Genomic DNA, 12,960 nt, shown 5'->3' on the forward strand with positions numbered 1-12,960 from the left:
TTCAAAATTGGAATGGGCTGTCTTTGTAGCTATTTAGTTCCCCAAATTGCAGAAGGCTTGGGAGCAAAGACTGGGTAACTTAATTTTACAGAGAATTCATAATTCAGGTAGGGATTATATTTAATTATCCCTGAAGTCTCTTTCACCTCTAAGATTGAATGATTCTTAGTGATAACACCCTCTGTTCTCCCCAATGTTCTTACCATGCCTGATGGTAGCTCTATTTCCTATCTCACTTATGAATAAGGATTGCAAAATTTAGGAACTGGAATGTTTGATGTTGGATTACTCCAATTAGTACCTACCAAGAATCCTTTCAACACTATACCAAAATACAGTCAAGATACATAGTTAAAAACACAACTATTAATATTAACACATATATGAATATGCCCCTCAATTATTTGTGTAACTTTTATTAGTTAAATACTAATTAGCTCAATTCCTGCTAAATGAGGTCACTAATACACAGAAGCTGTCTGCTTGAGTTAGGTGCTAAGAGTTCAAAATTAAAATAATTTAAAGTTATTCTTTGGAAAAATCAATAAAAGCCTATGCTTTTTTTTGCCCTTGGATCAAGAATTCACTGGTACAAAGCTGTCAAGCTCTCTCTTTTTGATGAAAGATTTCTCAAGTTTGGAGAAAGATAAAGTGCCCAGTTTGGTTTTCTTTTTTGGGAGGAGGACAGAAAAATTGAATCAACAAAATGTAGCAGAAAGCCTAATAGACATGGAGTTAGGAGAACTTGGGCTTGAATTCAACTTCTTAAAAGTTAGTCACTGTATAGACAAATGCTTAACATTTCTGTGTTTCTACACCAACAAATTGGTGCTAATAATAACTAATAATAATAATAATAATAAACAACTGGAGCTAATAATGATAATACCTGTGAAGTAATGTTTGTAATGTAATGTAAGTTACATATATTGGTGATTTTTCCCCTCTCAGGAATGCTTGAAAGCCATCTCCTCACAGACTCACCTAGTCCTTACCCAGGCTACTCTTATCTTACACTTATATTCAAGGGCTCTGGAAAGGCAGGCTGGCTTTAAAGAAATTAACATTAAGGAGAGCTGGAGAGGTCCCCTTCCCTCACCCTCCAGTTCTAAAGTATTTCTCCCATATCTAGTTTTTAGGCCTGAAATAAAACTAACAGTGATCTCATTTGTGTTTTTTGTTTTTAGGGACTCTATTAAAAATCAAATACTTTGTGGAAAAAATATTGTTAGATATTACCAGATAATTTTTTTAAAAATATCAATGTAGTTTTCTAAGGAAAGTTCAATGGATATGAGATAGCAAAAAAAAAAAAAATAATGACAGGAAATGAGATATCTGAGAATATGGGATAAGGGGTAAGAGGAGGAGGTACCATGCTGACATCACATTTCACAAGGAAAAAAGGTGAGGGTGAGGATGATTCATTTATCTCAGAGGGACTCTTTCATCATTCTAGACATTCTAGTGGAAGGAGAGTTCAAAGGGAAAACCAAAGGGTTAATTTATTGACCTGGACTTTTACTCCTATACTTACCAGCATAGCGAATCTTAAAGCCCTTCCGATTGTAAGCATGGTCAGAAGACCAACGCAGGTACACATTGTTTCCTGAGCTGGTGACAGTTAGGGGTGCTGAGTAATTCCCACTCAAGGCTATCAACAATGGACTCTGACCTGAGGGACCTGAGAGTAACAAGGAGACATGTGCATAGTAAGGCTGAAAGAGGCATAATGGAGACATCTTGACTAAGAGGGTGAACTATTAAAAAGAAGCTGACAACTTCTTAGCCCAGTCAATGAGCTTTACTAGCCACTGTAGCCCTTCTGAGTGTCCTATTCCCTTTAAGGTTCTTCTTTAATAAAGGAAGATCAGAATCTTAACCTAAACCTATAATGAAGAGACACCTTTGAAGGAGTTTGAAGAACCCAGTTAAGGGTCCTTGGTTTTTATTTACATCAACTTGTTGATGCCTTTGTTCTCTATTCTGTTAGATTCTGGATTTCATCTTCAAAAAAAAAAAACATCTTTCTTTCCTTTCAAGCCAACTGTAAGCATCACCAAAAACCAACAATGAGAAGAGTTTAGAGAAATAAAAAACTTAACAAAACTTATTATATAAATGTTGATCATTATAATCATCATCATTTAACTTCTTGGTTATAACATTGTTCAGTATTGCTAGTCATCTTTGTGCCATTCATGTATCTCTTCCTCAACTTTTCAGCCTCCTAACAATGAGAGAAAACTGGAAGGCACTTTTTATACTGTAGAAATAGGAAGTATTATAATTATTAATAGAAATAATGAATTGTTTTATACAATGCCATAGTCAAAGAAATTGTCAACTAGTGGCCATCCTACGTGATGAACCTCTCCATACTTAGCAAGCTGGTTCTTAGTGCAAAGGTCAATCTGTCACTGACATTATAAAAGGGCAATAAAAAGATACATGATGAATTCACATAAATGTCACCACATTCTATAACATGATACATAAGCATTAAATTGCAAAAGGGACATCACCAAGGTAATATATGATTGAAAAGAATGCCAGTCAGTGATACATTGAGATCTCGAATAGAAGGAAAGCCCAAATCTTCCAATGTATTGGGTCCATACAAAAAATTAAAAATAAGGGCTCTAGTGGGGCAGCTAGGTGGTGCAGTGCATAGAGCACCAGCCCTGAAGTCAGGAGGACCTGAGTTCAAATCTGGTCTCAGACACTTAACACTTCCTAGCTGTGTGACCCTGGGCAAGTCACTTAACCCCAGCCTTTAAAAAAAAATAAGGGCTCTAGAACATTGAATAGAAGTTCTCTGGAAAATGAATGTTAGAAAAATGGACAAGCATAGCTCAAGATAGCAAGGTTTATAAATAGATTATGATCTGCCTCAAGTAAGAAGTTCCTGTATTTGTGAGATCAAAGATCCACTGAAGAATTATAAAGAGGAACATAATTGGAAAATTCTTCTCATTACAAAATATCTTTTAGGACATGTTAAATGAGGTACTGATTCACTTGAATAAGATACATGGCTTTAGTGGGACAAACACCTCAGGGAAAAGCTTGCTTTCACAGGGCAGTCAGAGAGATAGAGACCTCCTCTCTCCCAACTGTCCCTGGAAAGGTTCTGACCATTTTTCAATTGTCAAACATATGGAAACATCTTGAAAGGATGAGATGACATTCCCTGCTGCCCCATGGAGCTAGAACAAAATACTGCCTAAGACTTGGCCCTTCCCTCCAAGCTCTGAATGCATAGTATCCCCTCCATCTGTCTCTAATCCTTATAGTAACTTACCATCAAAGATTTCAAACTCATCGTACTGTTTTTCACTAAGGAAGTACTCCACTGTGAGGGAGACATTGTAGCCAGGCTCTACTCTCACCACCCAGGAACAGGTCTGGAACTGAGGGTAGCTTCCTGGGTAGCTCTGACTAAGGATCACCCCAGTAGAATCTGTCAAGAGTTCATCCATTGGGCAGCGCACTTGGTGAAAGAAAAACAAAACTATTAATAGCAAGACATGAATAACTATGAATCCTTTGTATAGTCCTTTGGATATATTCTCTTAATTGTATAGCATTTAAGAGAATGGTAGGAGTTGGAGAGAAGTCATGGGTCCCAAAGGGCTTATAGTCTCACAATACTCATATGTACAATTAATTTCCCCAAACTTATTACATATCATACCATACAGTAATCCTTGTTATTGATGAGCTTCTCTAAATATTAATTTTAATATGGGCTTTTTCTATGGCTACAGAGTAGATTACACACTTAAGACTATGTATCCATCTGACCAAGGATATATTGTGTCTTACTGCCTGAGCAGCGATATATGTGACCTACAGAAGTGGAAGAAGTTCTGCATCCAATAGAAATCAAATATGAACAGGATTTTAGAATTGGAAAAGTTCTCAAGAGGGAGGCTATCTTGTCCAAGACACACATGAAAAAGATCCCCTTTTCATTATATCTGACAAGTGATCATCTAGTCTTTGCTTAAAATCCTCAAACAAGAAGGAATGCATTTCCCCTTGGGCAGCCCTGTCACAGGAATGAAATATGAAATAAGTACCCACAGTAAGTATTATTGCCTGCCTCAAGGTTATCGAAAGGTTCTTGTATCACAAAGTTTCATCAACAGGTCTTGACTATCGCTGCTAATGGAGAGAAGTAAGGCCGCAGATTATTTACAATAGTTGCTAATTTAGAAATACCTTCTCTGTGCTTTTGGAAAGCACTGCATCATAATTGTTAGCAGATTTCCTTTCTTAATGATATATTGAAATGAGGAGGCTGCTGTAAAATACAGGTTAGCATAGAGAAACCAGCCTAGGATTAAAAATCAATTCCCCTGTAATTCACTAATGGCAGAAGCAAATATTTAAAAGCTGTCTACATTTCAGTTGATCCTAGCCACTGGCCTTCTCTTACTTTCTCCATGTACAGCATCCATGCAACATAAGAAGCCTGCTTCTCTTTGAGCCCTTACTCAGAGTGCCTTGAATATCGAGGCCATAGACTTGAATTTATACTTTGATACACAAAGGGCACTATTTCTAAGAGGTTGTAAAATGTTTTGCTTTGAGGAGAAACAAGAAGCAAATATGGAAGATTAGTTAACTTATGTTATGAGAAGTTACTGCAATAAACCACATTGACACTTTCAACACATAAAAAGAGTACTTGTGTTGAGAGGTAACAATCAGTTTCTTCCTATCAGACTCAGTCCTCAGGAGAAGAGAATTTCATTTACAGTTATGCCAAAATTAGTCAGCATTTAGAAATTTGGAACTAATAGTCAACTAGTAGCACAATCTGATTCTCAGGAGAGGAAGGCTAAAGCTCCTTTACATTTAGAAGAAGGTCATAACCATACTTGGCTACTCACTCACATTGAGTGGGAATTTAAGCTAAGCAATTCATCAATCACGATTTTCCATCCCCCTCTTGATCCCATGGAAGCTAAAGAAAAGGCAGGATAATAAGTTGTCTCTATAGACTTTTAGTTCACTGGTACTAGCAATCAGGGTTACTTTGAGAAATGAATCTAACTCTCAAACAAGTACAGCATGGCTAATGTCTTAAAAACTCTACCAAATAGACAGAGATTTGGGTTCTAAAGTCTTCACTGAGAAGTATCAAACAAAAATTCCCTATTCAGATTAAACACTCAAGACCATTGTAGTTCCTCCTCTTGTCAATATTCTGAATTCATGTATGGGGATTTCCCAGATAGGAATCTGGGGAATAGAATAATTCTTGGTAGCTACCTTCACAGGTTGGAGGTGGTCCTTCAAACTGAAGATGAGTCCCAAGTTTGCATGTCAGGATTTCACTTCCCACCAGGGAAAAACCAGGAAGGCACCTGTATCTCACAATGTCCCCTGAGAAAGAGAGAACAAGCCTTCTCTAGAGACAAAGCCAGTGAATTTCCTCATTACAGGTTAATGTAGCACAGAATCTTACAGCTAAAAGCGACCTGAACTCAACTAGCTAGACCAACTCATACCTGAATAGGAAGCTATTACCATACCCCTCCCAAGTAGGACCCCAAAAAGAAAGGGAACCCATAAACATCTTAAGGCAGCCCATTTCACTTTGGGACAGCTGGGATTCTCAGGAGTTTTTTTTTCCTTTTAACGAATTAAAATCTGCTTCTGTGTACCTTTGTTCCATATCCTCTGGATTTGCCTTCTGGAGCCAACAGAACATGCATTATTTCTCTTTTATATACTAGAACTTCAAATACTTGGAGATATATAGTATCCTCTCTCCCTCCCCAAATCTTTTTTCCAGGCTACAAATCCCATTTTTTTCAATTAATATATTGAAATAATCTATTCTCTAATACCTTCCATTTCCTGGTTGTTCTCTAAACATACTCCAACTTATTGATGTCTTTTCTAAAAGGTGACATCTAGAATTGAACATAATATCCCAGACAGGGTCTGACAAGAGTGAAGCAGAGGAAGACTCCCCTCCCTTGTTCTAAACTCTATTTTCTATTAATACCATCAGAGATGGCATGAACTTTATGACTGCATGTCGCTCTGCTGACGCACATTGACCTTATAATTCAATGAAACTCTGAAATGCTTTTCAGAGTAAATATTGTCTTGCTACATCTTCCCAAACTTATACAGTTGATATTCTGTTTTCAAGAATAGGACTTGACATTTATCCCTATCAAATTTCATCTCATTAGTTTTGGCTCATCATTCTTTCCTGTCAGGGTATTATTATACAGATGGTGTCATACAATATATTAGTTATCTCTTCTAAATTTGTGTCACCTGGATCAAATATCAATTCCATTGCTTGGCATCTGTCTCTAACCTGCTTTTCCAGATCCATTACACATTATTCCCTTGTATGAACACTATACTTCAATAAAACGGACTTTACTGTTCCACATACATGACACTCCATTTGTGGTGTCTATGCCATGGCACTGGCTGTTTCACTTGTGTGGGAAGCAAATGTGATGGGAAGTGATCCTCACACCCTGTTTTAGAATTCCTAGTTTCCTTCAAGGCTTAGTTGAAGTACCTCTTTTTGACATAAAATCTTTTCTGATTCCCTTAGCTTCTAATGCCTATACAACCTCTCCCCTCCAAAAAATCACTTTTATCTATTTTTTCTACATCTGTATAAAAATTATTATTGGCAAGGCAGTAAGTAACTTAATAGAAAGGCCTTTTTTGTTCATCTTTGAATCTTTACCTCCTATGAACACTTAAGAAATGCTTCTTGATCAATCTAAAATTTTAAAATACTTTATGTATTCCTTCATGCAAGTCATCGATAAAAGAGTTCAACAGCATAAGACAAAAGTCAGATCTGTGTAAGACTCCACTAGAGATTTTCCTCCAAACTAACATTGATCCATCCATAGCTACTCTTTGTTCAACTATTCAGCCAGCCCCAAATTTACCTTCACATCATGTTCTAAAGGATAGCACAAGAAAATTGACAATTGCATACATAGTAGGGATTGGCAAATCTGTAATAAATCTTATTTTTGTACATTCTGTGAGCTAAGGATAGTTTTTACGTTGCTACTCAAGTTTTCTTTTATTTAAATAAAGCTTTGTTTTATTAAAAATGTAAAAACCGTTCTTAGGCCCATTCATAAACAGATGATGGGTTGGGTTTGGCCTCTATTGAAGTTTGTCCACCCCTAAAATATATAGGTAGAAAGAAAATGAAATTAGTCCAGTATAACTTTTCACAATGAAACTTTGCTTCACTCTGTCATGCCTGAAATATTAAAATGACTTCCTAATTGGTTGCTCTGTCTCGTCTCTCCTCACTCCAATCAACCCTTAATAACAAGTGATTTTTCTAAAATGCAAGTCTAATAATGTCATTTTCTTACTCAAAAAACTTCAATGCCTTCTAATTCTCTCCTGTATAAATGTATAAATATATCTGCTTGGTAACCTGGTCCCACCTATCCTTCCAGTTTTATTACACATTATTACTTTTCATACAAACTATAGTTTAGTCAAATTGGTCTTTATGCTATTCCTCAAATATAAAATCTTGTTTCCCTGTCTCTGGATTTTTCCCATGCTTGGAATGTACTATTGCCTCAGGTCTGCCTCTTTTAATCTCCAGCTTTCTTGGTGGCTTAGTTCTAGGACTACCTACTACATGAACATTTTCCTAATTTCCTTAGCTACTATTATTGTTTTTGAAACACGCATATATGCTTATGTTGTCTCCTCTGACTAGACTAAAAACTCCCATTGCTTATTCCCATTTCCCTCGATCCATGCCCCCATGCCCATGTTCCACTCTAAAGCTACCCACCTTCTACTGTGTTCTCTGGAATGCCTGTTCCATACTGTTCCATAGGCAACAAACTTGCTTTCATCTTAAATCTTTTCTTTTCCCATTTCTTCCATCTTCTGGCTCTCACTGTGACCTGGCTCTCTCCTGATGAAACAACCTCCCTGACTTCCCTTTCTAGCACTGGCTAGTCACTTAACTTCTATTTGCCTTAAGAAAAAAATATAGAAAACATTTCTCTCATTCTCCCTACTAACTGCTCGAAGATGGAGAGTGGTAATATTCCTTCATGTTTTTCCTCTTCTATTTTCATTTAGTAACTTCTCTTCCTTTGAAGTTCATTCAAGTCACATCTACCACCTATTCAAAATCTCAAAATCTGTTACAAACTCTAAGAACATCCCCTTTCCCTCAATATGCTTAGTAAGTAGCTCAATTTTTCTTTCTCAACTCCTGTACTCATACTAGGAGACTTCAACATCAACAAGTCACTTATCCTCAGTTTTCTCATCTGTAAAATAGAGATCACAATAACACCTACCTTCCAGGATTGTTGCGAGAATTAAATGAGATAATATTGGTAAAGTTATAGTATAATTAGTATAATAGAAAGTGCTATAAAACATTTAGCTATTATTATTATCCCATTCCCCTCTTTCCAACCTTTTTATCCTCACTCAAATTTTCCATGACTCTTCTTGCCTCAATTCTCTCTCTCAGTTGAGACCCTCATAATTTATTGAAAAAAATTAAGGACATTCACCAATTTTTCTCCCCTTCTCATCTTATATCATCCAAATACCTTCTTCCACTCTTTTCCTTCACTCTTTTCCTCATAAGCTGAAGAATCCCTTCTCCTTGCCAAGGCAAATTCCCTCTTATATACAAGTGATCTCATGCTTGTTTTCTCCAGTAGATCCAGACATTCTCTCTTATCTTCAATCTCTTCCTGATAGCTTCTCTACACCCATAAACATTCTTAAGTCTCCGCAATACTAAAAAAAAATCCAAAACCAAAACCAAAAAACACCTCCCTTAATCTATTCATACAATTAGCTATTGTACCATATTTATCTTCATTTTTATGACTAATCTTCTTGAGAAAGCCATCCATAATATATTCTCCTCCATCTTTTCCTCTCACATATTTCTTGGATCTCTACAGTCTGGCTTTTGACTTCATTATTCAACTGAAATTGCTCTCTCCAAATTATTTCCTAATTTATAATCCTAATAGGTTTTTTTTTTGTTTGAATCTTCATCCTTTTTTGACCTCTGTAGCTTTTGACATCATCAGTAATCTGCTTCTCTCAGTTACTCTCTTCTCTTCAGATTTTTAGTCTTTCCTGATTCTCCTAAGTATTTGATCGATCCTTTGCTGGATCTTTGTCCATGTCCTGTCCACTAATCTGTAGGTGTTCTACAGGGTTATGTATTGGGACTTTTTTTTTTCTTTTCCTTGAATACTATTTCACTTGGTGATGTAATGGATACAATTATCATCTCTATGATGTGATGATTCTCAAATCTACTAATCATGTCCTAAACTTTCTATAGAACTCCAGCCTCTCATCTCCAATTGCCTATTGGATATCTCAGACTGGATGCTCATAGATATCTTAAACAACATTTGAACTCATTATTTTCTCCTGAAAATCCTCCCCTCTTTCTAATTTCTCTAATTTTGTTCAGAGTACTACCATCTTTCCAGTCACCCAGGCTCACAACCTGAGCATCAACCTTGACTTCTCATTTTCACCTAACACATTTAAATCTGTTGCCGTTTCTATCTTTGTAGCATTCCTTGAAGTTCCCTTTTTCCTTCTGACACTGCCACCACTCTATTGCACACCCTTTTCACTTCAAGCTATCCTCCACTCAGCTATGAAAGTGATTTTCCTAGAGCACAGATCTGACCATGTCATCTCCCTCTTATAACTTCCAGAATAAAATACAAAATTTTCTACTTCTTTATTAAAGCTCTTCATAATTTGGTCCCCCTCCTTCTATGTCACACATATATCTTTCCAGTGTTCTTACATATTATGCCATTATACCAGCACTCTTTCAACCAGATATAATAGCCTTTTTGGTGTTCCTCAAATAACATTTCATTTATAGATTATTCTCTGGCTGTGTCTCATGTCTGGAGTATATTCTTTCTATATTTCTGCCTCTTAGCTTCTCTATTTTCCTTCAAGTCTCACCTAAAATATTACTTTCTATAAGAAGACTCTCCCATTTTCCAAAAGTTCCAATACTTTCCCTCTGTTATTTTCATTTCAGTTTGTATATAGTTCATTTACACATAGTTATTTACATGTTGTATGCTCCATTAGATTCTGAATTTCTCTTCAAGAACATCTTCTTGCCTTTCTCTGTATTTCCTGCAATTAGCATAATATCTGGCATGTAATAGATGCTTAATAATATTTAATGACCAAATGAATTTCTTTTTTTTGCCTTGTAGTCTTTTTTCTAAAACATAACAGTGCCAGGCATAATAATTATGCTGAAAATGTTCATTATTTGATTGCCTTCCTTTACTTCCCCAACTGAAGTTATCTCTCATCAGCTAGACTTTGAATTCCTTTTATGCAAAGAGTGTGTTTTGATTTATATCACATTATCCATAGATAGATATTCTCTCCCTTGAGTTCATTCTGTATTTTGAGGGTTGTGAGTGCTTATTATTAAGGAACTGATCTAATGCTTATTGCAAAGTGCATTATACATAGAAGGCACTTTATTAATGTTTACTGAATAAATTAACGTATTAACTAACTAAAAATGCCCAAATCATAAGAATTCTCAGCAGGAATACCCAATGTGACCATGCAAAAGACATGCCTCTTGAATACCCATGAAGAGTTTAAAAATCTCCTAAATAAGCAGGCTGGCCAAGCTTTGTTCAGAGAAAATAATTCTCCTCTGTAGGAGTTTGCAGTTGAGTGAGTTTCTTCCAGAAAGCCCCTCCCCTGGATGTCTTTCCTTCTAGATGCTCCCAAGGCTAATATGACTGAGCAAAGCTTCTCTGATTCTGGCTAAAACACAGTTCAGGAGATGCTACCTATGTTAAATTCTTCATTTTCAGTGATGACTTCAGCATTGGGGAGGATGGTTGGAGGAGGACACTTGGAGAGCTGATAAGCTGAAAAAGGGGGGAAAACAGCATGTTAGTATATGAAATTACTTTTAGCAGAATTTGAGACACTTTTAAAAGGACACCTTCAGCCTAATAGTTTACTATTTCCTTAGAATTAAATTTTAAACAATAAGTTGTCTGTATTATAACATAAAAATAATTTTAACTGAGTGTGAAATTGGGAGAAACGTGGTAAACATTGTAACTAAAACATCATATGTATGGAATTTCTTGTTGAAATTGTCTCTTCCAGGTTCTGAATCTTCAGCAGATTGGCTAAGGCAGTCCTTTTTTTCAATAGAATTTTCTGAAGTGTAGGAGCTAAACTCTGAATCAATAGGACAAGGTGACCCTTATCATACTGATGGATATATGTGGTCAGAACATGGTGATTCTGTACTTAAGATCATGGGTTCAATAAGCACATTGAACATAAGTTCAATAGGTACTTAGTAGAGTAGCTAATTTTACTCTTTTCCATGGCTACAGCTGAGGAGCCTCCCTTAGTCAGTTGTTTTATGTATGGACTAAACCCAGGAAATAATAATTAGCACATGACTACTCTTTCTACTTCTGAAGACACAGCTCCAAGCTTTAAAACCCATCAACAGTGTGGAAGAAGGACCTTCTTCAAATTTAATTATTTGATGACACAATGGAAAGAACACTGAATCTGAAGCTATCTTACCCGGGTTTTTACCCTATGTGAACCTGGGAAAGTCCCTCCATCTCTTTGAGGTTTGGATTCGATATATATCTATCTATATGCAAAGAGAAGATTGGCTAGTGAAGGGGTCTAATTCAGAGAATAAGGGTTTCCAAGTTATAGGTTGTGAACTTAAAATATTCTTATTTATATTAATAATTAATTATATTAATATTAAAATATATTATAATATAATGGGCTTTCTTTGTAAGCTAATATTGCTTATTTTTGCACTTGATACATGATTCTGAGGAGTTCATAGGCTTCACCAGGTTGCCAAAGGGTTCATGATAACAAACTGGTTTAGGCTTGTTGCCTTTGGATATATGAGGATCTGTTTTTACTGATGGGTTAAAGAGAATATACATGATATTTGGCTAGTTTCAGTCCAACATGTGGAGGCTTGATGAACATACTTCCTGGTATGAGTCATGGAGGTGATGAAGTATCTCCTAATTAGTTGAGAATCTAGAACTAAGGGTGTATAAACATGGTTTTAGTTAAGTAATTTCTTGAGAACTTCTCTAGATTTTAAGTAAGGAATATTGTTTGAAGTTGGAGGAGATGTCTTTGTGACCAGCACTGTAATATCTGATACATGGATTTACCCAGTGGTTATGCCATATCTGGAAGAAAACTTGGTGAGACCAATGCTATATAGAAAATCTAGGAAGTCCAGAATGCTGGATCCAAAGTCAGGATGATCATGATTTAAATCCTTCTTTAGCATTTCTTAGGTATATGACCAAGACACTTAGCATCTCTCAGCCTCAGTTTCCTCATTTGTAAAATAGGGAAAATATAAGCACCTATTTCACAGGGTTGTTGTAAAGAACTAATGAGATTATGCACAGAAGCATTTCTCAAACCTGAAGTGCTATGTAAATGCTAGCTATTAGAAATTGCAAAGTATGAATTCATTCTCCTCAGAAATTAAAGTAATATAAACAAAAATACGTTTCTGTAGTATCTAAAGAAAAGCTTATTGATGTTAATTGGCTAAATGGAATTGAGACAGTCACTAGTGGCTAAAAGTGCTAGAATATATAGGAATAGGAGCTTGACCCAACAGATTTAGTGGAAAGACATTCTTAAACCTTCAAAAATACCTGTAGAACCTGAGGAGGAAATGCAGTCTTTCTTGTTTTATAGGATTGAATTCAAAACACATTCTGCACTGAATTATTTTCACAGTCACTTTTGAGATCATTTTCCAGAGTTGCTTTAAGAATCCAATCCAATTTGACTCCAAATTTTTGTTTTCTCCCTTTCATGCTCTGAATGAAATACAATTTGAGTCTA

The 12,960-nt window shown here is 36.0% G+C and overlaps 1 protein-coding gene across 1 annotated transcript in view; it reads right to left on the reverse strand.

The window, feature by feature from the left end:
- CSMD2 (CUB and Sushi multiple domains 2) overlaps positions 1–12,960 on the reverse strand; it is a 988,708-nt gene that overhangs the window by 81,271 nt on the left and 894,477 nt on the right. The window contains 4 exon segments of the mRNA XM_074305059.1: positions 1,538–1,684; positions 3,305–3,493; positions 5,284–5,397; positions 10,878–10,958. Of these exon segments, the coding sequence (XP_074161160.1) occupies positions 1,538–1,684; positions 3,305–3,493; positions 5,284–5,397; positions 10,878–10,958 (531 nt within the window).

This window comes from Sminthopsis crassicaudata, chromosome 3, assembly GCF_048593235.1.
Source record: "Sminthopsis crassicaudata isolate SCR6 chromosome 3, ASM4859323v1, whole genome shotgun sequence".
Lineage (NCBI taxonomy): Eukaryota > Metazoa > Chordata > Mammalia > Dasyuromorphia > Dasyuridae > Sminthopsis > Sminthopsis crassicaudata.